This window comes from Agelaius tricolor, unplaced genomic scaffold, assembly GCF_023055355.1.
Source record: "Agelaius tricolor isolate 1412-34295 unplaced genomic scaffold, bAgeTri1.0.p SCAF_36, whole genome shotgun sequence".
In the NCBI taxonomy this organism is placed as follows: domain Eukaryota; kingdom Metazoa; phylum Chordata; class Aves; order Passeriformes; family Icteridae; genus Agelaius; species Agelaius tricolor.
Window position 1 is genome coordinate 4,292,091 of NW_027269296.1, and position 27,962 is coordinate 4,320,052.

Sequence of the window (27,962 nt, forward strand, 5' to 3'; positions counted from 1 at the left end):
TTTGGGAGTTTTTGTTTGTTTTCTTGGTGTTGTTTCATAGGTTTTTTTTTTTAGGGTTTTTAACATTAAAATAGAGTTCAGGTGTTTCATAAAGTTGATTTTCATGGTCTGTTAGCAACCACCTGGGTCTAAGCATTTGGGCTGGTGAATTAACTTGAACTGCCAGGTGGGACTAGAAGGCACAACAAAGTCCTATTTATTTATTTTATTGAGACCTGTGACAGTGGCAGTGTCTGGTGCTCCTGTTGGCAGCTTTGTCATCAGCAGCAGTCTTGTGCCTAATGGTGTGAATAATGCTGGAATGACAGTGGCAAAGGCTCTTGTGTTTTCTGCCAATCTAATAAAAGTACTTCGAGCTTTTTGCAACCACCTCTATTTCAAGAAACCAGGGTTGGGAGTGAACTCAAATGTATGAAATGTGAAAAGGATGGCCAGACACTTATTCAATATTCATCCATTTGGTCCTGTTGATGTATATGGCTGCTGAATCTGAGTGGGCATAGCATTTGGTAGGTAGCTGTTCAATGCATTAGTCAGGAGGAAGATAGACATTATTTTGGAGTACTAAGTAAATCTGAAAATCATGTTTGCTTCATGGTCTTCCCTTCCTTTTCTACTTCCCCACACTCACTTCTTCTGTCTGAACGTGTTGCCCTCTCCATCTTCTATTTCATATTTGAGAGAGGATGTTTTGAAGAAAAAGTAGCAAGAGTTGAAACTATCTAACAGTGTAGATGTAGCTTATAAAAAAGCTAATAGTGGTTTTTAATAGGTGGTGTCCTAGATTAGTTTTCTTTCCTTATATTATCACATTTATGAAAAATGTGCTGTGTGGAAGTCTTGTGACTGTCTAGGCAGGGTGTCATGGTTAACACTTTTAGTTTGACTGAACTCTAATTGTTCAGTAGGGTTTCAGGCAATGCATGTTCTGTCCAAGGCTGGATAGCTCCTGTTTGAGAGCAGCCCAGGCAGCAGCCCTGCCCTGGCAGGCTGCAGGTTGTGCTGGAGGCATTGGAATGCTCCCCCTTGGCATCAAAGGCTCAGAAAGTGTTTCTAGGTGCTGATGCTCTCTTGACATTTCTTGTCCAGATCCATTTTGGTGCTGATGCATGTGTCTCCTGTCAAGCTGTTTTTTAGGGGGTTTTTCCTATCTATATCAGTGCTGAAATGTTGAGTTAGGTGAAGCTGGCTTTCATTCTCCCTCTAGGCAGAGACCATGCTGGACTCCAGTGAGCTTTATTTAGAATGGTTACTAGGTTTCCTTTGAGAAGAAAGAATAGAATCCTGTGATGCAATGTTCCTGGGCTACATTGAATGAACTATCTTTATGATAAGAGTAGCTGCAATCTTAAATTAGAGATTGCATGTAGTAAAAGGAGCACTGTTTCCTTATGATGAATCATGCCTGATTTACAGGCTGTTTCAGGCCTTTAATTGGTTTGCACAATCTAACATGTTTCAGTGTTACTGTCATTGCTTAGCTGAATACTGAGTAGTATGTGCCAGAAATGTTATTTAATGTAACAAGAGAATGTGTTCAGGTAGCTTGTTTACTTGCCTTTTGCTTTTCCAGGAGTTGTTTTGAGCTACTGCTTTCAATTCCTGAAAGTGAATTGCCACATGAGGTGTGGTTAGGATTCCATCAATCCATTCAGGTAAGTCTTCTGAATTTCTTTTTTTTGCAATTTACATATTAAAAACAACCAACCAAACAAAAAAAAAGGCTGCAGTTGTATTCCTTCTCTTCTACCCTTCCCCTGAGTTCCACTTGTCCTGCATTGCTGTTACCTAGGCAGCAAGAATTTCTGAGCAGCAAAAGTCTGACTGCAGCAACTGTACTGGGAGCCTTAATGCCCAAGAGCATATTTATAACCACACTGCTGAACCTGACTGAGTCTTGCTTGAATGATTTGTAGGAGAGACAGACTGAGTTCAATGAAGTGATGTAACAGCTCTGAAGCATTGCTTTGATGATAAAAGAGCTTTTGTGGAGGCCTGAGTGGCAGGTTAGTGTCTGTACCTGATTTGAGAGGGATGGGAATGCTAGGGCAGGCCTTTAGTCCAGGTGGTTCTTAGAAGTGTTTCTTTATGGGTGGTGCTGAAATAAGCTCATTTACAGCATTCCTACACTCAAATCAAGGTGGCTGATGTAGACTGTGCAGGAAGAAGAGATGTTTTCTGGGTTTGGTCTGGAGGTTGTACCTGGCTGTCTGCAGGAACTGCTGTTCCTCATGGGGCTGAAACACAGGGGCAGTAGTGCTGTATTCATATTGGTGGATATGAACTCCAGGACCAGGACTGCTCTGTTTCTGCTGTTAGCTGTGACTGGGGAAGCTGGAAGCTAATCTCACTTACAAGTTCCTGAAGTGAGGATCCTGACAGGAAATAGTTGGAAGTGGCTTAGACCTTGCAGCTGTCTTTATTGCATGACCTTATACCCATTTGACTGGGGATTTTCTCAGTCCCTGAGGTTTGGCTACTGCTGCATTAGCTCTGAAGATGCTAGTACTGAGTTTCTATTTTTGTTTTCCCTGCAGTCAAGGAAACAGGAGGTGTGAAAACCTTTCAGTAGACTGAAGATGAATAAACCTGTCACTTGAAATTGAGAAGCAGTCTAGCAGAGCTTTGTAGTCCTGCTAGCAGCAGAAGGGACAGAGATGGTCTGTGCTTGAGTGAGTCAAGGTGTAGAGAAACCTCCTTTTCCTGAAATATCATGGAATATTTACTATCATGAAATAGTTGTATGTGGCATGTACTTGGTAATAGAAAGAAATGCAGTTTGAATAGTTTAAATCCTATTGCCTCAGTGGTGACAAGGATCTATCTGGATTTAGTCCAGCTAAATCTTTAAATTGCCCAATGTTGGAGAATACATCACTTCCCTGAGGAGATTATTCCAGTGGCTGAATCTTCTCATTATGAAAACTGTTCCTTGGTTGTCCAATCAGAATTTCCCCAGGAGTAACTTGTACCCATTACTCCATGTCTTTTCCATGTGAGTTCTTGTAAAAAGGGATTATCCATTGATTTTTGTAGCCACCCATTAAATACTGGAAGATGGTGATAAGGTCTCCCCTAAGCCTTGTGATCTTATCTTACACTAAAAGGCAAATAAGTTGTAACTGAGATGGCCTAGACTTGAAACAAGATATTTGGAATATGGGAGGGCATATATAGGCTTTTTTTCATTATAGCAGAGTTACAGTGCAGCTCTAAAAAGTTACTAGCTTTTAACTGGAGGGATCTGCAAGGAGAATTCTTGTTACCAAGTTTAGTGATTTTTATAATGTAACAGATCTGTGCATTTCTAGGATATTGAGATGAGTGATTGAACATTGATATGTTAATAGAGAGCAGATTTTTAGTCTGATGAGATGGCTCTATTTATGCTGGATATTTTGGAAGGGAGCTGTTAAATTCCAGCAGTAGAAGGGTGTGATGTCCCACTCTTAAGAGAGACAGAGCATCCAAGATTTGTTAACCCTTGTGGCCTTAAGAATCTCCAGAAGTCAGAGGATGCACAAACCCAAAATTTTCTTAGTAAATTACAAGCTTGGCATGGAAATTGGTGTATTAGTGCTTTAGCTGCTATGTAGGCACACAGCAGGGGGGGTTGGATAAAGGGTTAAGGTAACTTCTCCAGCCACATTTTGTTCTTTTTCACAATGTGTTATTAGCAACAATCCTTGTGTCTTATTACCAACAATTTCTTGGGTCCTCAGCATCTCACTGTTGGTGTTTGGGCCATACATGTGAGCCCTTATCTTCTGGGGTTCTGCAAAGGGTGGCAAAGCTCAGATCTCTCATGTCAACTTTTAGGACTAAGGGAAAATTCAAGAAGTGCTGCTGTCAGGAGTAGTAATGTATACTTGGCTTTTGTAGTGACTTTTTGAAGCTACAGCTTCCAAGTTTAGCACTCACCTAATGCTGCCCATAGTTCAGGTAGTGAGCTGATTAAACATGGTGATACTCTGAAAACTTGCTGAAGAGCTTTGTGGACTTTTACAAAGAGGTGTTTCTAATAAGATTTTGAAGTAGCTCTATGGCAGAGGCATGAGGATGACAACACTTCCACCCTGCCTGGAGTACAGTAGGAACCCAGCTGTCACCACAGAAGGAGTATGTGAGTCATATGAAGGGCAATAGGGACAGGAATCACTTGTAGGTTTAAAACCTGTGTGTGACTGTGATGTGCAGATCTCCAGGCAAATCCAGTAGGAAAGCACCACAGAATATTATGTTAGCACATGCCCAAGACTGATGCTTATTGCTTTCCTAACAAAATGAACAAGCTTGACTTCAGAGGACTGTAACTCCTAATATGGGAGGTATTTTTTGGATCTGCCTGCAGTAATTGTTGCTCTGTAACAATCTACACAGGTAATGGCAGTCAGTGAAGCTTCAAATAAATTTTCATCCCAGGAGTGTGAAAGGTGAGTGAGGGCTTGCATTTCAAAGCATCAAGGTGTGGGGACTGTCCTAGACCTGGGAGTGTCACTGATGTCCAGTTTATACTGGACACACAAAATGCTGTCAAAATCTTTATTTGGTGTCTGAACCTGTTTGTTCTGGTATCCTGAATAACAGCAGTTATGCCTTGCAGTCACCCACGAGTCCAGTTTTCCTCATCCCTAAGCAAGATCAGAGGCAGCTTGGGCAAAATGAAAACAAGATGTGAGATTGTATGGCAGGAGTCTCTGCATGGATTTATTTAGTGGCAGCAAGCAAAAAGATGCAGGTACAAGTGGGGGAAAGCTGTAAAATATGAGTGAAAGGATTTGGGCAGAATTACAACAGGGCTCTTGATACAAGTAAACTGTAATCTGGGGGAGGAGAGGTACTGTGTGGATTGATATAATCTAGTTAGGTGAAGAAGGTAAAACCATGCATTCAAAAACATCTTCAGTGGGAGCAGAGATATTTCGTTTTGGGTATTGAATATGGGTTGTGGAACAGGGTTCCCTTCAAGCCTTACAAAGAGCATCAATACTTTATTTAGAAAAACTGTGAGTTGAGGGACAGCATAAGCCAAAAACTTCTGTGAAGCTGTAGTAGATGCTGATCACTCTAAACTGCCAGGACTGAAAAATCCTGATGTCTTCAGTAAACTGTTTCAAGGCTTGTCTTTTCTTTTGAACCTTGTCCATAGGCTCTCACTGTATTATTCTTTCCTGACTTCATCTAGAATGAAATGTTTTATGTTCTGCTCTTTAGAACCTGTTTATGGTGTTGTAGTAACTTAATGAGATCTATATATGTAAATGTTGCATTAAGTTTCTTCAAGGACTTTTGATGTATTCATAATAGATTTTTTGCATATATTCCCATTAATATTAGCTTTATATTTTTCAGCAGATCCAATATGGTTCAGCTAAGCACTGTAGTGGAAGGGGAGTGTAGTGATAGTAGTTAAATATTTATGCTACATATGTTGGTGAATTTTATGTTTGGTATTTTGAAATTTGAAATACCCTGAATCTCAAACACTCAGCAAATCAGTTTGCTTGTATCAAAGCCTCTTCTTTCTCACCTTCTTAGGTCCTTTCAGCCCTCAATACAGAGGTGCTGAAATGTGATGGATCCCCATAGCTGGGCTGGGCTCTGCTGGCTCTGCATCCTGAACCCCTCAGCTTAGGGAACAGTTGCTCTTGGGAAATCCTTGTTTAGTTGGATGTCTGAATCATTGAATGTCATAATCAGAGGGACAGTTGTATTTTCAGTACTAACCTCTGTCCAGGTTCTATAATTTTAATTTCTTTCTGTCAGCCATGTCCTTCCAGCAGTGATGGCAGGTGAATGGGCTGCTCTGGCTGTTTCTGAGCTCCTCAGTGCTTTGATTGGTAGTTCCACCCCTTTCTAGGGCATAGCACCTGTGCTGAATAAAGCTGATTAAAGCTCATCAGTTCAGTCTTCAAGGTGAAGTTTGAGCACACAGGCTCTTAAATGCTGATGGTTTTTTGGAGTTAGTCTTTGACCTGATCTATACCTGAGACTGAGGGAGATCAATGCTGTGACATGAGTGTGAGGGAAGAGAATTTACCATGGATGCTCTGGCAACCTGTTGTGTTGGAAAACTTAATGCTGTGTGACATGTAGGCAAAGGCCTGAAGTAGAGGTTGTTGAAATGGGCTTCTGTTGATTTTTTAGGTGAGATCCAGTATCTTGTCCACCTGCACACCTGTAGCTGTTTTCTTAGTCATCCTCAAGACTGAAGATAATATACACAGACTTCCCATAGGAAATAACCATCAGTTACAGAAACTGGGCTGTGGTTAGGTGCTTCATGGATGCAAATTTAGATCAGTTTGTTGTTTTCCAGTGGTGTTTTTAAAGCTATCCTGAGGCTGCAAGTTGAGCATCTTTTGGCAGTAGCATTGTGTTAAGCACTGTGTCATTCACCTGGCTGGTTCTATTGGCATGCCATTTAGCTCAGTGTCAAGGGGGGAATTGATCATGTTTTAGTTTTAAAAAGCAAAACAAAACAAATCAAACCCACTTCTTCTCTGAGGGTCTTTGTGGTGAGTTCTGTTCACTGTTCCAGCATGCAGTGAAAGCAAAGACTTGAGAGGAAGAGCAGCTGTGTGAGCCTAAGGATTGCTAAAGTGATGTTCTCAAGTCCTTCAATTCAAAGGAAAATTAAATTCAAATTCAAAGGCTGAAACTTCTGTGTGTCAGTCTCTCAGTGCTGATAGCTAAGGGCAGTTGGAGCTCTGGTCTAGAGCATGTAAAGTCCATTGTGTCTTTAGCATCCAGGTGTGACTCTCCAAAATTCCTTTACACCTTCTGAGTAGCATTTCAGGCTCAAGACCAGAAATCAGTCATTGCAAGCATCCCATTGGCTATCTTTGCATCTGCTCCAACACCAACTCCTCTACCAATGCCAACACCTGATTTTTGAGGTGGTTTTACCAATAAGTTACTCCTTAGTTTTACTTCCTTTATAATCACTTTTAAAAGTAGTGTGGCCTTTAATGATTTTAGTTAGCAGGTTGCTATGAGCTACCAGTTGGAACACAGTTACAAAGGTTATCTAAAACTAAAATTAACTTTGTGGCAATAGCTACAGAAAATCTTTAGTACTGCTAAGGAAGATGAGATTGTTAAAGTTACCAAAACTGCTTGATTGTTGCATTCAGCTATGAGACTTCTAATTTATGGTCCTTAGAAGGTGGAAGTCTGCACTATAGTTCTGCATTTGGAAAGAACTCCTAATGTCTGGGGTTTTGTTCACTCTGATGTTGGTTTGGTTTTTTTCTTGTAGTTGGAAAAATACTCATATAGGGCAGAAGCACTGACTTCCACCAAGTGTGCTTTCAGACATAGTTTGAAATTTCAGTGTGTTCAATCTGCAGCTCTCTGAAGTTTTCTGTTGTGGCAGAGTGTGCTGGAGGACAGCTCAGTTGCCTGATCCACCTCTTCCCTCAGAGTGAGAGGCCTTTCTTCAGTCAGGTTGCTTTGGATCCTGCCCCACCACATGTTGTCTTTAAGCAATGGAAAATGCACAAATTTCCTTTAGTCCTTTCAAAATGAGTGTTTACAAATGGAAACACTTCCTGCACACACACTTAGGGAATTTCCTTTCCTGTGACTTCCTCACTAGACAGCTCCAGCTACCTTCTGGCAATATAGGGAAGATAAAGACACCTCTAAGATTTTCCTTTTCACCCTCTCTTCTGCACTTGGTGGTCTGTGCTGGATGTGCATTACTGTGGCACATGAATGGTACAGGACAGTTGCAAACTAGGTGTTGTACTGCAGTGGAGTTTCAAAAGTGCCAAATGGGAATAAGCACTTCAGGAATCTCTTGGTCATGCTGTGTTTGAGGCCTTGTTTGCAGTAAGGTCTCACTGCTGACCTACACATAAATCACAGACCCTGGAGACCTGTGGTGCCAAACTGGAATCCAGCCAGCTTGGATATCCACCAAAGGCTGGGCTTTTGTGACCAACCTTTGTTGTTGTCACTTTGGGACAGTGACCAGCCTGTTCTGATACTGGAGGTTGTACCATGAGCAGCTCTTCCATTTGCCTGTGTGGAGCTTCCCTGAGTGCCTGTCAGGGATGTCCTGATGGCTGCCCAGCAGTGTCAGCTGCTCTCTGCTTCTGTAGGACTGGCAGATGATGAATGTGCTTTATCCCATTATTCAGACAATAAATGTGTTAAAAATTCAGCTCACCCTGAGAAGTGCTACTGGGAGACAGCTGCCAGTTGGGTTTGTACAGTTTGTCAAAAGCCTTTTTAGTCTGGCTGTTGAGCTGGTTTTTTTTACCTGTATTTTGTCCACTTTTCCTTATTTTAACAATTTGGTTTTCAAGCTACTGTGGGAGATTGTCAGAAGCCTTGCCAAGTATGACTAATATCATCTGTAGCTTATCACAGAAGGCAGTCAGATTACTGGATGTAGTTTCCAGGAGAATTTGTCCCATGTTCTTTTTGGGGTCAGGCTATGCTGACTGGCCTGTAGTTCCCCAGGGTTTCTTACTCTTGGTGATTTCTTCAAGTCACTAGAAACCTTTCTCCAGTAAAGGTACAACAGAGGCTATCAAAAGCAAGCCTGAGGTTAAAGATTGTGTTAAAATTCAAACTTGACACGCAGCTCAGCAGAAGGAGGGGGAATTGCCACATATTGAACTTAAGATCTGCTGTGAGAAGCATTTTTACTGAAGGTGTAGCCACAAATTGCTCACAGTTAGCTGGCTTTATTTGTCAGCATTAGGAAATTCTGAAAGATGATATTTAATGCTTTCAGTTCAAGTCACTCTACATTTGTTTCTCTAATAGGGACATCAAATGCCTGGGATTTGTTTTAAGCTGCTTTCTTTTCTGTGTTAGACTCTAGATTCTTCCCATGTGTAATGTCTTTTTTAAATTCCTCCTTTACTCCTCAAATTCCCAGAACTGAAAGCTGTAGGTCTCTGATCACTCTGAGCCATGTGCTGTGTACAGAGGTTTTGTGGAGGCCTGCTGCTCATGGAGAGTCTGGGTCAGGCTTCAGAGCATCAAATCATCCCTGGATCCTAGAATAAATGCACTGGATATAGATTAGTGTCTAAGAAATCTGCATCTTCATTTGCAGTAGAAGAAAGTTTTCATCTTCATGATGGAATATCCCATGGCATTCTTCAGCCAGTGACTGATGGCTCTCATGACTCTCACAGTGGATTGACTGGCTCATCTTTAGTGGAAACACTAAATGTGCAATTTTAGGCTCTTACCATTGTGTTACTCATTTTGAAAATCTACTCTTTCTTCTGAGTTATTCAATAGCATTATATGCTTTGACACAAAATCATCCTTTGTCTTTTATACAATTCCTGTTTTATATATATATATATACACATGTACATGGAGAACCATAAAAATTGCAGAAGAGTTACAACTGCAGAATAGGCTTTTTGATTTAAGCCATTTTAGCCAGCTCAGTCAGAAATTGGAATGTTTTGCAGTAGGATTAGAGAAGTGAAAGGACATTGGACTATTAAAATCCCAATGCAAACTTGTCAAAGCAGTAATGACTGAGAGGAATAGTGTGAAAGCATTAGCATGTAGTGAAATGTTGGGATAGATACTGTAAAATTACATTGGCTTAATTTTTAGCTAAGACTCTTAATGATTTTTTTTTACATTTTATAGGATTCACATGATGCTTTACTGGAATTTGGGAATAACAACCTCCAAATATTGGTGGATATCACAAGGGAAGGGGTATGGAAAAATCCAGTTCTTCTTAAAATTCTATCCCAGCAACCAGTAGAAACTGAGGAAGGTAAGAGTGTGTTTTTAGAGATGATGTGTGGTTGTTCAGAAATTACTTGGGGCAGTTTTGGTGGGTAAGCAGGGACTTGAAGACAGAAGAGTTGCATTTTGAATTGTCTTGTGGGGTAGTATTTATATGTTGCTAAATAATATTTATTATGAAACTGTCTCACTGGCATTTTGAATCATGTGTCCAATTGTACAACCAGTGCATCTCTGCTTGGACTGTACTATCCATCAGTTTGAATATTTTGAAACTCCATTTTTAAAAATAATGATTTCTTCTTCGATCATAAAAATACAGAAATTTTTCCTCCTGAGATGCTTTGTTTCTCATAACTCTGTGCTTTTAAATGTTTTCCTGAACTCTTCACAGGGAGGAATTGAGTATGTCCATACTTTTCAGAGGCATAAAAGATTCACGTGGAAGGGCAGTGTGGAGTGTTATTAACTCTAGGTTGGGAGGCACTTTGTGTGTAGACTGTGGAAATAAGATCTTGATTCAGAAACTGCTGAGAGGTGAGGAACAGGAGGTGCTAGTGTCACTTTATGTAATATAGTCTTTCTAATGTCTTTTAATAAATTCTTTCTTTACTCTGAATTTTTTTTCCCATTAGTGGTGCCATTAAGTACTTGTAGCTATTTTATCTGTTTCATTAACAGTGCACTAGACTGCAGTTTACCTCTGGTAGTCTAAAGTTAAAAATAATACAGAAGGGAGGAAGAGTTTATTTTAAACTCTTAAAAATTAAGGAGGGAAAAAAAAGTATTTTAAGTTTTCTTCCGTTCTGGCTTTGGGTAGCCTCTCTTTGAGCTGAAGTATGTCAGCACTTTAATAAATAAATAGAAACATGTTACAGTTCTTGAGACATATGTTGCTACTTGTGCTAAAAAAACAGCAGCCAGTTTGAACTGCAGTTTTCACTGGCCTTCATGTCAGGTGTTTATAGCATGGCAGAAACATTTGAACTTCTGTGATTTAATATCAGCTGGAAACATTTAGCCCCATTCAGCTGCTCCCTTTTCTCTCACCCCCTCTGATGAGAAGGAGACAAGGGCTGAGTTAAGAACAATTCACTTGTTAACAGCAACGAGATAAGAAAATGAACGGTGACAGCAACAATACCAATACCAAGAGTTTATAAAAGAAGTGATTGCATTCAAAACCACTCTGTTGTGGCCAAAGTGTAGGAGTTCCTCAACCCCCTGCAGCACTGCAGGCTGGGGACAGTGGCTGGGCAGAAGTGACCTGGGGGTGCTGCTGGACAGCAGCTGGACACGAGCCAGAGTGGCTCCATGTGGCCAGGAAGGCCACGGGCACCTGGCCAGGGTCAGGAGTGCTGCAGGCAGCAGGAGTGCAGCGATGCAGAGAATCAATAAACTCCACAAGCAGATACAGTTGTGGACTGGGTGTGTGTGTCAGCACCCCCCACAAGTGAGATGACTCTCCTGAAAATTGTGCCCTGAGCTTCAGTCTGACCCACATCTTCATTCATCAAGGTGTTCCATGTTCATTGCACTGCACAGCTTTCCTTGCATATTCAACCCTGGCCCTGCCTGTTCTCCCTCCCATGGTAATCAGATCCATGCCCTTCTGGGCATGCCCTGTTTGCTGTGGTGCTTGCACATTTGAACTTTTCTCCTTTGTGCATGCTCCTTTGGTCCCTTGGTGCTTAGTCTGTCGGCCTTGATCAGCTTGGAGATGGAGGAGTCTCTTTATCTGGGCTCTTTGCATCACTTGGTTTTCTCTGGTGTTGTTCTTTATGCAAGAAGCTTCAGAAATTTGCATTTTCCTATGCCCTTTGTATCATGGCAGAGGTTTCTTAAGTAAAAAAGTTAAAATTCAATACATAGTTCTACAGGCTAAACTTTAACTGCTTAATTCATATTGCTAATTGGAGTGAACTCCAGAAATCTCTATTTCAGGAGCAGGGAATTGCTTCTGCCCCTGTACTCAGCAGTGGCTGGGCTGCACCTTGAGTGCTGTGTCCAGTTCTGGGCCCTCAGCTCAGGAGGGACATTGTGGTGTTCAACCATGTCCAGAGAAGGGCAAGGCTGGTGAAGGAGGAGTGCCTGGTGGAGCTGGGGTTGTGTAACTTGGAGAAAAGGGACCTTTTCACTCTCCTCAGCTACTGCAGGCTGTAGTCAGATGGAGGTTGGCCTCTTCTCCCAGGCCAGCAGTGACAGGCCAAGAGGCCACAGTCTTAAGCTGCATCAGAGGAATTGTAGGCTGGACATGGGGAAAAAATTCCTCAGTGAAAGAGTGATGGGGCACTGGGATGGTCATCCACTAGGGAGGGGATGGAGTCCCAGTCCTGGAGGTGTTTGGGAACAGACTGGAGGTGGCACTCAGTGCCATGGTTTAGTTGATGAGGAGGTGTTGGGTCATAGGTTGGACTTGATGATCTCAAAGGTCTTTTCCAATATCGTTAATTCTGTGGTTCTGTGGCATTCACTGGAGCTCTTCTGCACAGGTGCATTTTTAGGTAGTCTGGAATAGTCCACAGGCACACCTAAACAGTCTGAATGGGACCCAGGAATCCTGTATTAGACAAATCTAACAAAAGCACATTTCTCAAGTAAACTGTTAGACATTTTAAGTAAAGGGTACTTCTGAGAAGTTGAATACCTGCCTAAAATGTTGCTTCTACCACGTGTCTTGCATTTGTGGCAATCTTGGAAACCTTGGTTTGTGTTTCCCCTTGCTCTGAGCAGCTGGAATTAGTCTCTTGGCCTTGTAGGACATGGTTGGAGTTGGTATTAAGCAACTATCTCTAGATGTCTACTAAATTAACTTAATCATTTGTTATCTTTAGAATGATACCAAGTAAATGCTAATTTCTGTAATAGATTGTAAGTCACTGGTGAGTTACAAGGTTTGTCTTTGCTCTTTCACTTGTGTCACTTCTTTGATCTGTATGATGTTCTGTGCTAGCAGGCTCCATTTGATAGAAATGGGAGGAATCAAAGTGTATTTCCTGCAGGTCCCAGAGGGGATGGCAGTTCTGCTTTCAGACTTGGGAGCAGGGGCTGCAGAAGAGGCTCCAGTGCAATGGATTTTCAGTTGCCTTAGTCCAACTGCCATTTTAACCTTCAGTACAACAGCTTCACAAAGGGTCTCTTTCAGTCATCTAAAGCCTCATTTCTTTGAATAGTCTGTATTTCATGCTTTTTGGGGTTTTGTGATGAGTACCTGAGTAGTTTTTGCTTCTGTGAGCCAGCTGTGAGAGTGGCTCAGTGTGCCTAGCTGAAGCTGTGGTTTGTGAACTGGTAGTTCATGTTAATGGTCATCAGATGCTTGCTTGAGTGAACAATCCTGAAGGTGTGTCAGGTTCCTGCCTTTCTTGTTTAGAGTTCTATATTTTAATTCTGGCTTTTTTATGCACTGGCCTGGAAAAGGAACTGACATTAAATATTAATATGGTTTGCCAAATTTGTTCCAGCAAAAGTTTCACAGCAGCATTGCAGTGGGTTCTGTTGCTTCTATGGCTGTTAACAAATTGCACTGCCATGTGCTGGGCTGGTGGCTCCTAATTTTTACTGTCAGCTGCTGAGGATGGTTGGTTGGGGCATTAATATTTGCTTGAGCAAAGGGCTTTAACAAAATAATTTCAATTTAGGCCTTTTAGGTGGGTGAACAACACCAGCATCCTGATGGGACCAGCAACCTGATAGTTGATGCTGTGAACAGTTGTGACATCCCGTGTCATTCTGTGCCTCAGGCAGCTTTAATACTGATTCCAAAACTTTAATATTTAAAAAGCTTTAATACTGATTCCAAAACTTTAATACTTAAAAAGCTTTAATACTGATTCCAAAACTTCCCCCCACTTTTGCCTTACCAAACCCAGAACCAAGGAGGTTGGGCTCAGCTTGTTGCTGAGTGCAGCAGATGAATTCCAACAACTTGGGATGTCTGTCTTGATGAGAGCTGGTTTGAAGGACAGCTGGGATAACCATGCAACAACTGCTGCTGTATAACACACAGACCTCAGTGCCAGCTGTGCATACTCAACACACCTTACTGCACATCAGCACCGGTCCTTTTGTCCTGTTCCACCGGGGCTTTCAGCAGAAATGCTCACCCACGATGATGATGTTTCTCTGGAATGTTCATCATAGAGACCACAGAGTCTTTTCATGCTTTATAAAGGTTGTATTCATAACATTGTGGTGTAACTTAAATTATCTTTCACTGCAAGTGTTTTGAATGAGTGAGGGATCTCTTATTGTTACTATTTGGTCCTGGCTTAAGAGAGCTCTTAAAATGTGTGTTGGGTTGGAAACTACTCTGCCCTTTAGGCCAAAGGGTTTGGGGGGAAGGGTTGCAGGGTGTCTGTGCTGATTTTTTTTTAGCAAGCTGTTTTAGTCTTGAGAAGTTTGATAGAGCACTGTGACAGAACACATAACAGCAGGAGAGCTAGGAAGAGAAGGAACAAGAAAATCTGTTCATGGACATGTATGGAAATGTAACAGATTTAGGACTGAGTACAAAATTAGGTTCTCTGAGGGAAAACATCTCTTCTCATTTTGCTGTCTATTCCTCAGTTTTTGTTCCTTTTTCAGGAAAAGAGGAAACTTTCTACTTTAGAGTAAAGCTGAGTGCTAGGACAGATGTCTGACTGGTGACTCATTTCTGCATTTTGCTCCTACCATCATCACTTACATCCACATGATAGAGGAGCTCAGTTTGTCATTTGTCTCCTTTGCAAAGCTCACTACACGCTCGTTTAGGTGTGAAAGAATTGGCCTGAGGGCACAGACCTGCCACCCTTTGTGGGGGAGCATGTGAAAACTGACTGCTCTCAAAGACTGCAGCAAGCTGAGACCCTCTTGTGCATTCTGGCAGAGCTTCCACCTCCATCAAAGTTTCTCATTTGTGCTGGAAGATAAAAGTGTAACTGTTAAACTGGAAGCGTTTCATTTCACTGACTGCAAATAATCTTAAAATATTCCCCATGTCTTGACTAGCTTGATCTGACACTGAAGTAAAACTTCATTTAAGCAGTTGCCAAGTGCATGTCTAGCTGTGTAAACAAGAGGAAATCTTAAGAATTCTTAGGGGAGGTTAAAAGAGTATTTTCTTTCTAGTACGTCCTTTACTTCTTTTTTCCAGATTCAGAAGAGGAATATTCTGTGAGCCAGGAGGTGTAGAAATAGGGACTTGGGCACTAAAGGCCACTCCTGCTAGGCCCATGAACAGCAGTTCCACCTGAAGGGGTGGCTGATCTGATGGTGGGTGATCCAGCTTTGTGGGAGTTCTCCCTCAACACTGATCTCCTGGCCATCTGTTGTGGTAGCATCAAATAACATGAAATATCCATATTGGAGCACTGTTAGCTTTCCTCGATGGGGATTCAAGCCCAGTGTCCTACAGATGCAGTTTTTAAGGAAGAGAGGAGCTTGTTTCCTAGCAACTGGAGATCTTACTGCAGGCTGCCTCCTGGTCAGGCAGTTCCTTCTGCTTTATCCATTGAAGTTCCTTTAATGTGAAGTGTCAGCTGGATCAAGAGTTTAATGCTCAGAGGTTTGTCCTGTGAAAAACAGAAACCATTACCATAATTTGAATCTTAAAATGATTCTCTAATGGACCACTAAGCTGACTCCTGCAGAATGCAAGTTTCACTACAGGCCCCTGAAATGAGTTACCTGGCCCCTGAAATGAGTTTTCTGCTCAGGTGCACGTTGTGAGATTTCTCCCAGCTAGTGTAGTGTCTGTTAGAACACACTCTTGTTTGTTTGGGCAAGAGTTTTCATGCTTTCTGCACTTCAAATTTCTCGTTATGTGCCATCCTCTCTTTTAGAAGTGTACATACCATTTTGGTTTCTTACCATCCCATCTTGCATTGTAATAATAAGATGCTCACATAGTGGAAGAGCCATTGAACAGAAATATTTTCTTCAGTTGTTAGTCTAAAGCAAGCTTTCTTTTTTGACTAATCCAGAGTCTCTTGCATGCACCAGAGGTAACTGGTTGGCTACAGCTGCTGCAGAGCACCATTCTAGTTTGTGTTTATCAGAATGTCTCATGCATTTCCATGACTTCTTGTACAGTTCATCAGCCAGTTTGTTCCTTGGTTCAAATGCATTACAAGTGTGTGTTGAACCACCTCTCTTAATTCACAAGAGTCTTTTGAATGATGTACAGATCTGGAGACTTGTACCAAGGCTTTGTGAAGATATTTATGTGAAGCTGGAAATAGCACCACAGATATTTTGAAGTGTATGATTTGATCATGTTGGTTTTGCACAGCCTGATTTTGGGTAGTGGGGGGGGGGGGACATGGAGGTGGCTTCTGTGAGAAGCTGCTGGAAGCTTCCACCATGTCCAGCAGAGCCAGTCCCTGGTGGCTCTGAGGGTGGACATTGGCCAAGGCTGGGCCAATTAGAAATGATGGCAAGGCCTCTGTGATGACAGATTTAAGAAGAAAATCAAAACAAAGTGGGGGCAGTTTGAATTCCAGCTAGAGAAGAGGAGGAGGTGAAAATATGTGAGGGAAACAACATGGAAACAGCAAGGGCAGTGGAGAAGGAGGGGAGGAGGTGCTCCAGGTGCTGGAGCTGAGATTCCTCTGCAGGCTGTGGTGAGACCATGGTGAAACAGCTGTGCCTGCAATCCATGAATCCATGGGGGATGCAGAGATCCACCCACAGGGAATGGGGATCCATGGGGGATGCAGAGATCCACCCACAGGGAATGGGGATCCACAGGGGATGCAGAGATCCACCCACAGCCCCTGGGGATCCATGAGGGAGGCAGAGATCCACCCACAGCCTGTAGGGATCCATGGGGGATGCAGAGATCCACCCACAGGGAATGGGGATCCATGGGGATGCAGAGATCCACCCACAGGGAATGGGGATCCATGGGGATGCAGAGATCCACCCACAGGGAATGGGGATCCATGGGGATGCAGAGATCCACCCACAGCCTGTGGGGATCCATGGGGATGCAGAGATCCACCCACAGGGAATGGGGATCCATGGGGATGCAGAGATCCACCCACAGGGAATGGGGATCCATGGGGATGCAGAGATCCACCCACAGCCTGTGGGGATCCATGGGGGAGGCAGAGATCCACCCACAGCCTGTGGGGATCCATGGGGGATGCAGAGATCCACCCACAGCCCTGGGGATCCATGGGGGATGCAGAGATCCACCCACAGCCTGTAGGGATCCACAGGGGATGCAGAGATCCACCCACAGCCTGTAGGGATCCATGGGAGATGCAGAGATCCACCCACAGCCCCTGGGGATCCATGGGGGATGCAGAGATCCACCCACAGCCCCTGGGGATCCATGGGGGATGCAGAGATCCACCCACAGCCTGTAGGGATCCATGGGGGATGCAGAGATCCACAGGGGATGCAGAGATCCACCCACAGGGAATGGGGATCCATGGGGATGCAGAGATCCACCCACAGCCCTGGGGATCCATGGGGATGCAGAGTCATTTGTCACCATGCCTAGAGTTTCCTAAAAACACAGTCCCTACCCAAATTTGTGCAGAGGTGTGAATGCAGTGAGACAATTTCATTTAGGTGCCATCTGTAAATTGGTCTGTTCTCAAAGGATTTTTTCTTTTCCTAGCTAATAAATTGATTACACGAGAAGGGCCTTCCTTTCTGCAGATGCGAATCAAACATTTGATGAAGTCCAACTGCATCCCCCAAGCCACCTTCTTGTCCAAATTGTGTGCAGATTCTCCAGAAATTGCAAATGTTTCATCTTTTCGCCAAGCCTACATCACATGTGTGTGTTCAATGCTGCCTAATGAAGACTCCATTAAGGAGGTTAGTAACCTATAGTCCCTTTTTAATATATATCTATGAAGCATTTTAGAATTTATTTATGTAGCACTAAGAACTGAAGCTGAAGAGTGAAACTGTTGCAGCAGAGTTCCATAAGAGGAATTCTGAAAGATTCTTTTGAAAGATGAGACAATGTGTGCTCATCCCTGTCCAGGAATTGGATGTGATAGGGCTGGCTAAGTCAGGTGTGGAAGTTAAATTGCTGAGCTCCTCCAAATTAAATTACTTGTATCTATGTCTATAATAATAGCAAATCCATGCACACACAAGTGTATATATGCATCTGTAAGTACATACCTCTCTAGAGTATGTAAATACATGTGCATTATGTCAATGTCTAACTCTTATGCTCTTCACAATTACTGTTTGTGGCTTATATCCAAGCTGACAGCCTGGTGTGACACACAGGGTTGGTAACACAGAGATGGTTTTGTTCTTGCTGAGCAAAGGAGGCTGGAAGGACACACAGCCAGGACAGGTGACCCCAGCTGACCAAAGGATGGTCCAGACCATGACATCCTGCTCATTGCACACAGTGAGGGGAAGGGGAGTGGGTTGACAGATGGAATTTGTCCTTTCAAATCTCCATATGCACAATTGTGCCTTGCTCTCCTGGAGGTGCCTGCCTGTGGGTAGCAGTGAATTAATTCCTGCTTCTGCTTTGCTTTTGTGCATGGCTTTTTCTTCACCTATTCTATTGTCTTTACCTACAAGTTTTCTCACTTTTACCCTTCCACTCCTGTCCCTGGTACCTCTGGCTGGGGAGTTGAGCAAGCAGCTATGAGGGGCCTGGGTCCAGCTAGGGTTAAACCATGACAAGGAGACAAATCCCAAGAAGTTCAGGAATGTCTGCTTGAGGTAGAACATATCTGTGTATCAAACCAGGGTGTCAGCTTGGATATAAGCCACAAACAGTAATTATGAAGAGCATTTACTACTAAGACAACATTATGTTTGAATACATTTTTTTTCACTGGATCTATTCTGCTTCACAGAACAGACTGTGTTCTAGCAATGTGTACTTTAAACAGCTGTTGATATTATAAACATTTCAAACTTCTTGCTCATCATGAATAACAATGACAGAGAACAAACAACAGGAAGTTAAACTGATTTTTGCAGACATCTCATTCAGCAGGAAGAGCAGAAGCAGGGATATTAACCCAGTTTCTCATTCAGGCTTGACACTGGAGTTCATTCAGCAATGCCAGCATTTTCTAGGGTCCACTGACTTTTGGTGTTCAACTTGAGACCCAGAAGTGACCTCTTGCAGCCATTTCCAGAGCAATTCACAACTGCAAGGCCTTGAGATGTGTCAGTTTGGCATTTGATAAAGTAAAATACAGCAGATTTTGGGGGGAAAGGAAGGAGGGAGTTGTCACTGATTCACCCCTGGCAAGAGAGAGACCTCAGAAAATGATTGAGGTGACAGTGCTTTGATATTTAAGGGAACAGACCCTGGCTAGACCCAGGCCCCTCATAGCTGCTTGCTCAACTCCCCAGCCAGAGGTACCAGGGACAGGAGTGGAAGGGTAAAAGTGAGAAAACTTGTAGGTAAAGACAATGGAATAGGTGAAGAAAAAGCCATGCACAAAAGCAAAGCAGAAGCAGGAATTAATTCACTGCTACCCACAGGCAGGCACCTCCAGGAGGGCAAGGCACAACTGTGCATAATGGAGATTTGAAAGGACAAATTCCATCTGTCAACCCACTCCCCTTCCCCTCACTGTATGCAATAGCAGGATGTCATGGTCTGGACCATCCTTTGGTCAGCTGGGGTCACCTGTCCTGGCTGTGTGTCCTTCCAGCCTCCTTTGCTCAGCAAGAACAAAACCATCTCTGTGTTACCAACCCTGTGTCCAGCAGAAATCCCAAACACAGCCCCACAGCAGCCAGGAGGAGGAAAATTGACTCTACCCCAGGCAAAATCAGCACTACTCTAAACACTTCTGTTTCTCCATCATGCTTTGAAATATGCTTGTTCAGAATCAGCACCCAGGGATGAGGAGAACAAGAGCCTGGCTTTTTCACAACTCTTGATCTTTTTAGACCTGGCTTCTAATTTTCAAAAGTAGCACAAGAATCCCTGCAAGTGCAAGAGAGACAGAATGGGAACTTTTAGATAGATGGTTGCCTGCATGCAAGTATTCAGCTAAGCTGCCCAAAGTGGAAGGTTGTCCCAAAGAAAAGTGATATTGGGAAGGGATCAGAAGTAACAGGTGAATTTCTCATACCATTTTGTAGCTGAGAGGTGTGGCATGATCTCTGGGTACAGGAGATGTAATGTTTTGTTTGTGAGACTTTGATTTAGTAAATGTGCATTTCTTTTATAAACATAAACATATTTGAGAATAAAGTGCCTTTTCTTTTTAATTTTCTTTTTCTTTAAGATTGCAAAGGTGGATTGCAAAGAGGTACTAGACATCATATGTAATCTGGAATCTGAGGGACAAGAAAATACTGCATTTATTCTTTGTACAACATATCTTACCCATCAGCTTCAAACAGCAAATGTGTATTGCTCTTGGTAAGTGTAAGCTGCTTCTGCTACCTGCTCCTCACTAGCTAGAATTGAGTGAATATAATACAAAAATATGTAGAGAAGGTGAATTTATCCTTTACTTGAGAAGTGCATCAGACTGAAGCTCTTCCTAGATAATTACTTATTTTGTCACAAGTTGCTGTGCTAATAGAGCAGTTAGGTAAAAGTAAAGTTTAAAGAATTTCAAACTGAAACAGCCCTCAGACTATTGGCATAAACACTGGTGCTTCTGTGAGGTGTGGATCTGTCACTGGTGCTGGCTCAGTGCTCTCAGGGTTTAAACCCCTGGCTTTGTGCTTCCACAGAGTATTGTTGTCTGTTCTTCCCTGGGAATTCTTGGCCCCATGAAAGTCTGGTGCATTTTTGCATTTTTTTGACCTGTTCCACAGAGATGTCAGTGTTAGGAATGAGCAGAAGCAACACTCTGTTGCTTCTCTCCACTTCCCCTCCACGAAGCTTTTTTATATTTTTATAATTTCTATAACTCCAAGAATTGTCAAGTTCCAGCTACCTTCCCTGGGGATGAGATGGAAGAATGAAGTCTTCTGCCTAATAGGAATGCTGACATTGTAGAGATGTATAAATTTAAGTTCTAGTGGTGCACTTAGCAGTCCTTTTACAGCTGCTTGCTTCTTGGAAGAGAAGTGGCAACTTTGTGTTGTGATTCACCTTACCCATTTTAAATTGCCATGTGAGAGGTAAAGACTCTTGAAATGTGGAACTGGGTTTATTTTGTCTGGAAAGGAAGTCTGCAGTTGTAGATGTGTGCATTAAGTGAGCTGAATCCCAGTGTGTTTCCCCTGTAAGGATCAGGAGATGCACTGGGGTTTGGTCTGGTGCTGCAGTGGAGCACATGAACAGTTCTCTGCACTGCCACTTGGAGATCAGGACCTCATTGAAGTGGGTGCTGTCCTTGAATAGCACTTAAATTAAATTTTTCTTGGTGTCAGCTCTGAATTGACACACTGTGAGTGCACAGATTGTGTGTATTTGCAATGTTCTTACATTCTGCTTTCAACTCTTCCCAGGGAACTGACACTTTTCTGGAGCAAACTGCAGAGAAGAATAGATCCTTCCTTGGATTCCTTTTTGGAGAGATGTCGTCAGTTTGGCATCATTGCCAAGACACTACAGCATCTATTTTTCTTGATAAGAGTCATACAATCTGAAGTAAGTAACAGTCCTGAGTCTTTGGACACAGCTAGAGCTGTCTACATGAATTTATTGTTTTCTGCATAATTCTATTGAACTGAAAAAAAAAATAGCTTATTTCATTAATAATATTAATCAAATTAATAATCATACTTTCTGATTCTGCCTAAGAACATACTAATAAAAATCTTCTGTTTTCTTCAAACAGGCAGAGGAAGCAGGACTTGCTGTGTCTGTGTTGTTGTGTGTGAGAGCCCTTCAGATCAGATCCAACGGAAGCGATGAAATGAAGACATCAGTGTGCAAAACAATTGCTTGCCTTTTACCAGAAGACCTTGAAGTTAGAAGAGCCTGTCAGCTCACAGAGTTCTTGCTTGAGCCAACTTTGAGTGGATTTAATGCCTTGGAAGAGCTCTATATGCAGCCAGACCAAAAATTTGATGAAGAAAACGCACTGGTCCCAAACTCACTCCGCTGTGAACTGCTGTTAGCTTTGAAAGCATATTGGCCATTTGATCCTGAATTTTGGGACTGGAAGACTTTGAAGAGGCATTGTCTTAAACTATTAGGGAAGGTAGCTTCTGATTCTGAGGATGACACAGGTTGTCATATGTCACTCAATGAAACCGACATGTTAGAAACTTTCTTTAGTGACTATGATGAGACAAAAGAACATAAATATTATGATGGGAAAGACACAATGAGCCACCCTAAGGAAAAAGCAAGAGTAAAAAAACCAATTGGTTCTTCAGAAAGATACCAGAGATGGCTTCAATACAAGTTTTTTTGTGTGCTCTGCAAAAGGGAGTGTATAGAGGCCAGAATACTGCATCATTCTAAGATGCACATGGAAGATGGTATTTATACATGTCCTGTTTGCACAAAAAAGTTCAAGAGAAAGGAATTTTTTGTACCACACGTCATGGAACATGTTAAAATGCCACCTAGCAGAACACACAGACCTAAAAAGAAAATAATTCTGAAAAAAGAGAGATCACCACAAAAGGCAACAGCTTCCAGCAGCCCACCCCCAGTGTTTCCAGAAAGGTCACACCAGACACAGCTCCCTGAAAGCTTTGATGATGACACAGAGGAATATGTCACATTCAGCCAACTGGAAAACTGCCAGCTGCAAGACAGAGACATCTACCCCTGCCCTGGGACAGATTGTTCTAGAGTATTTAAACAGTTTAAATACCTGAGCGTCCATCTGAAAGCTGAGCACCAAAACAACGACGAGAACGCCAAGCACTACCTGGACATGAAGAACAGGAGGGAGAAGTGCGCGTTCTGCCGCCGCCACTTCATGACCTCCTTCCACCTGCGGGAGCACGAGCGCGTGCACTGCGGGCCCCAGCCCTACATGTGCGTGTCCATGGACTGCTACGCCAGGTTTGGCTCCGTCAACGAGCTGCTCAACCACAAACAGACCCACGAGGATCTTCGCTACAAATGTGAGCTCAATGGCTGCAACATCGTTTTCAGTGACCTAGGGCAGCTTTACCATCACGAGGCGCAGCACTTCAGGGATGCCTCCTACACTTGTAATTATTTTGGTTGTAAGAAGTTTTATTATTCAAAGACTGAATTTCAAAATCACCTTGCAGCACATGATATTAAAGTGTCCAATGGGGAAGGGAAGCAAACGCTGAACCTTGAAGGGTTGGTTTCAGAAGAGAAATCCAGTTATCTTCCAGAGTCTCAGCTGCTTGAACAATCGGAAAATTCCAATCTGAATGATAACTTGGATCCCTCAGGCTCTCAGGAAATTCCACAGGTGAAGGAAGAATCTCTCTCTGACAGTGAAGATCTCAACAGTGAAAGTAATTGCAGCCTGCATTGTGGGAAGCACAGGGCAGATGCTGCAGCAAGCCAAGGTCAGACATCCCCACAGCTGCTTGGAACAGTGGCTCACAACCAGTCAATTCCAGGTTTTGTTGTGTCCCAGGAAGGAGTCTTCCATCCAGCAAATATGAAAGACCAGTGTTCCAATGTGGCAGTTTGCTTTGATGAAAAAAATCTTTCCTGTGGTTTTGAAGGCTGCTGTTCCACCCACAAAAATTCCAGAAGTATGCAAAAGCACCTTCGAAGGGTCCATCCATACAACTTTAAAGGTAAAAGAAACATGGAAATGAAAACTAAATACTTTCTTGATCTGTTGAATGATGCTCAGGACAGTAAATCCCCTACAGATATGAGTCCAGAGTTAGGCCATAATTCTGATACAAACGCTGACTCTCCAGAAAGTGTGTGCTGTGCTGTAGATGCTAAAGGAAGCAGTGGCCTGAGGGAAGAAACTTGTCCTTCTTCCCCAGAAACATCTTTTTATGACAGCTCTAAAGAACTAGATATTGAAGATAACATGTTGGAACTAATGTTAGGCTTGAAACATCTAAGCTTAAAAAATAACATTCAGAATTCTTCACGACAGAAATCTTTCCTGGGCTATTCATCTAGGGATGCCAAGTGCCCTGAGTCAGTTGATGAAGCTACCTCAAAATTTCACCTTCAAGATCAAGAAGATAATTTACCCAGCCAGTACCTTACTCAGCTGGCAGCTAAACCATTTTTCTGTGAATGTCACGGATGTACATGTGAGTTTGTGACCAGAGAAGCTCTCTTAATGCATTATGTTAAAAAGCATAACTATTCAAAGGAAATGGTTCTTCAGCTAAATATGTTCCAGCATCGGTATTCACCTTTCAAGTGTCATATTTGCCAAAGATCTTTTACAAGAAAAACACATCTTCGAATTCACTATAGAAACAAACACCAAATTGGCTGTCAGAGGGTGGCTCACAAGGTGTGTCCTAGTGAAAAATATGATCATGTGGGTTTGTGTACAGAGGACATGCATAAGAACAGCACTGCTCCAGTGCCTGCCTGTGCAAACAGCGTTGGGTTCTCTGGACATTCGGACTCTGAACAGCTGTGTCACCCAAAAAAGGAAGACTGCTGCTCTGAGACTGATTTGGAGTCCAATGAAGAGACAGACAATGATGTAACAAGAAAAACATCGAACATAACTTCTCTGGACAGTCATAGGGAAGAACTGGAAGCAAGGCAGGGAAGAGGAAGCAAAAGAACAGTTGCTAAAGGAAACTTATGTTACATATTGCATAAGTACCACAAACCATTTCATTGTATACATAAAAGCTGCAACTCAGCATTCACAAACCAGAAAGGTTTGATTCGCCACTACAGAACTGTTCACCAGTATAACAAGGAACAGCTCTGCCTAGAAAAAGACAAAGCAAGAACAAAAAGGGAACTTGTCAAATGTAAAAAAATATTTGCATGCAAACACAAAGAGTGTGGTAAGCGTTTTCTGTGTTCTAAAGCTCTTGCTAAACATTGTAGTGACTTCCACAATGAAATCTTAGAGGATCAAAAACTGCTTTCTGAAGCTGAGTCTGCCAGATTTGCTTGTAACCAAGCACACTGCCATGCTGTATTTTATACATTTAATAAGCTTAAACAGCACCTAATAGAAGAACACGCCAATGAAGAAAAATTAAACAAAGATTTTGAGATCCATTGTGACCTTAATGGCTGCAATCGAATTTTCACAAATTACAGTCACTATTCTCAACATGTATATTTCAGACACAGTGAATATTATGACAGTCTCTTTGGAAATCATAAAGAGGAGGAAGATGATGAAGATAAAGATAAAAATGAGCAAAATTGTTTGAAAGACAGCTTTGGCACAAGCAAGCAGAATGGGAAGCAATTAAAAGAAAAAGCTAAAAGAATTAACAGAAGCAGGGAAAAGCATTTGCTAAACTTCAAAACAAAAGAGGAAGCCCTACAAATGTGCAAAGAGAAGTCCAACCAGACCCAGTACCCCTGCATGGTGCAGGGCTGCCTGTCTGTGGTCAAGCTGGAGAGCAGCATCGTGAGGCACTACAAGCGCACGCACCAGATGACCAACATGTACATCGAGCAGCGCCTCCAGAAACTCGTGCTCTGTGTCAAATGTGGCATCATGATTGAAAAGCAGTCTTGCTCTGACACAGCTGCAGACTTGGATAAAAAAGGTGTAGAAGGTAACGAGGATAAATCAGGTAATTCTGAGCCTGTGCAGGAGAGTGGCAATGCCATTGTTCCAAACCCTGCATGTGATCCTCCAGATGGGAGTAACGAAGACCAAAACCAATGTTCAGCGAGTGGTGTGAGTTGTGATGCCAGTGCCTTTGTGTACTCAGGCACTTTAAAATATAACCACAGTTCGAAGAACACCTGTTTTGAGGAGCCTGACAGCAGGGAGGTAACTGTGTGCAAAACTGAAGATCTTTCTGAAAGCAGTGAAAGAGAGAACAGCTCTTCTTTGTCCAGTTTACAATTAGAGATGCCAAGAGAGAAAGACCCAGAAGGATGTCAACATAGTGCTGTTAATCAGAATGCAAAAAGAAATGTACTTTGTGCTACAAAAGACAAATTTCAAAAGCCTCCTGTGTCCAAACCATTTGATTTAAAGACATATAAACCAATGGGATTTGAGTCTTCGTTTTTAAAATTTATTCAGGAGAGTGAGGGAAAAGATGATGACGACGATGATGATTGTGATGAGGTCGTAGAATGGGAGTCTCCTGAGCAGTTGCCAGTAGATGAAATGTTGCAAAAAGAGGGAGACAGTCAAGGGAATACACCAGTAAACAACTTTGTAAGTGATGAAAATGTAATCATAACCCCAAACAATGCTGGGCAGCTAACAGAGATCCAGCCCTTGCTGTCAGAGTCCTCCTCTGCCCCTTCTCTAGAAAATCTGAGGGCGATCTTGGACAAGGCCCTAACGGACTGTGGAGACCTTGCCTTAAAACAGCTGCATTACTTACGACCAGTAGTAGTTCTTGAAAGATCCAAGTTTTCCACACCTCTCATAGATTTATTTCCAACAAAAAAGGCAGATGAGCTGTGTGTAGGAAGTACATAAGTAGCTTTGCTTAGAGCAGGTAGCCTCTGCTACTGCTGTACGGGGAGAACTTCAAACTAGAACAGTAATTGTTACAGTACACAATTTTTAGGTTAGTTTTGACTGTTTAATTCCATGAATGTATAATATCTGTCAAAAGTAATGGCCAAGTTAATTTAGCTCCCCATTTTTTTCAATGAACAATGCTGATTTTGGTGCTATTTAACACATCAGAATACTGGGGGCTTCCTCTTGAAGAGTAAATGTGCATGATTGTATATGGAAAAAGTACTGGGGTACCAGGGTTTGGGGGGCGATGGAGTTATTACTTGACTTGAATGTGCACCCCAGGGTGCTTTGTGTAACATATTGTACACTACAGCATCTTATATTTTTTGAGTTATGAGTTTCAATAAATTACAGTTTTTCACCCATTTGTTTACTGTACAGTAAATCTTTAATGTGCTTTACTTGTAATTGAGTTTGGGACCATTCTGAGTGCATTGGACGGTGTTGCTTAAGTTTTATGCATTTGTAGATAATTTATCAGACTGATAAAACAGATACAGAAAAGTAAAGTATTACATTTTATTTTACAACATTCTCCGTGCTTTATTCAGACTTGAAAGAACTATAATTAGTCCAGGCTTACTAATTACACTTCTGCATGAGAAAGTCCTTGTTCCTTTGAAGGCAGAGGTGTTTTCTGAGACTGTCTGGCACCACCTGAGTGTGTGATGAGTGTTGTTGTCAGACTTGCAAGCAGGTTGTGTCACATGAAAGTACCAGAATACATCTGGAGTTCCCTGGTTTTGCTTTTTGGACAATGAATGAAACCTGGCTGGAAGATTCAGCAGAAGGATCAGCCACCATTTGAAGCTCTGTTTCTTGCTCTGTATTTCATTTCTTCCTACATCACAAGGCCCAGAATCACTGTCCCCTATGGGGATTCTAATGAGCAAGCAGCAATCACAGCTTCTTACTGACTGAGGGCTTGGGTGTTGTTGGGGCTTCTGGGGTTTTATACTGTGACCTGAAAAGCAGCACTGGAAAGGAAATGGAAAAAACTTCAGGAATGATTAAGAGCATGAGGATTGGCTGGGTGCAGGAATGATGGCAGCTATCAAACAGTGAACTGTGGTATGACCAAAATGGGGCAGAAATGGCATCTTCGCACTACATTTAGGAAAATAAAGTTATTTGGGCATCCTTAAAAGTTAGGTTAAAAATCATAAACCAGTTTAGAAGTGTAGCTTACTGCCTAGCCTTCCATGTCATTTTCTCTCTAAACTCTAAGCTTCTTTTAATGAAAAAAATATAGTGCATCAATCTTCTCACAAAGTTGTAAAAATGGAAGTAAGCACTGTCAAAGGGTTAAATTCTGAAACATCATCAGACAGCCTTCAATGTGTTCCAAAGAAATAATGAAGTACCTTTTAATGTCAAGTTTGAGTCATGTTTGAACATACTTGAAGCTTCAAGATCTCAAACCAGGAGAAGAGATGAGCAGCAAACTTGACAGAGATGTGATGGCTGCTTCAGGTATTGGGCCAGCCCTGTCACCCTCTCAGGCTCTGAGATCCCAGAGAAGAACCTGTCCCTTTGTGGCCAGCATGAACAGTCAATTCTGCCACCCTGTCACCCTCTCAGGCTCTGAGATCCCAGAGAAGAGCCTGTCCCTTTGTGGCCAGCATGAACAGTCAAATCTGCCACCCTGTCACCCTCTCAGGCTCTGAGATCCCAGAGAAGAACCTGTCCCTTTGTGGCCAGCATGAACAGTCAATT

General features: G+C 42.4%; 1 protein-coding gene across 14 annotated transcripts in view; it reads left to right on the forward strand.

Annotated features, from left to right (window-relative positions):
• The window catches only part of RLF (RLF zinc finger), a 37,429-nt gene extending 10,818 nt beyond the window's left edge, over positions 1–26,611 (forward strand). The window contains exons 1-7 of one of the 14 annotated variants that reach the window (XM_071453373.1): positions 4,415–4,433; positions 9,634–9,766; positions 13,608–13,909; positions 17,348–17,550; positions 19,959–20,095; positions 21,139–21,280; positions 21,471–26,611. In XM_071453373.1, coding sequence (XP_071309474.1) covers positions 13,897–13,909; positions 17,348–17,550; positions 19,959–20,095; positions 21,139–21,280; positions 21,471–26,198 — 5,223 coding nt within the window. In that variant the 5' untranslated portion in view covers positions 4,415–4,433; positions 9,634–9,766; positions 13,608–13,896 and the 3' untranslated portion in view covers positions 26,199–26,611. The other 13 variants (XM_071453370.1, XM_071453372.1, XM_071453371.1 and 10 more) reach the window with 13 other exon arrangements.
• The last annotated feature ends 1,351 nt before the right edge of the window (positions 26,612–27,962 follow it).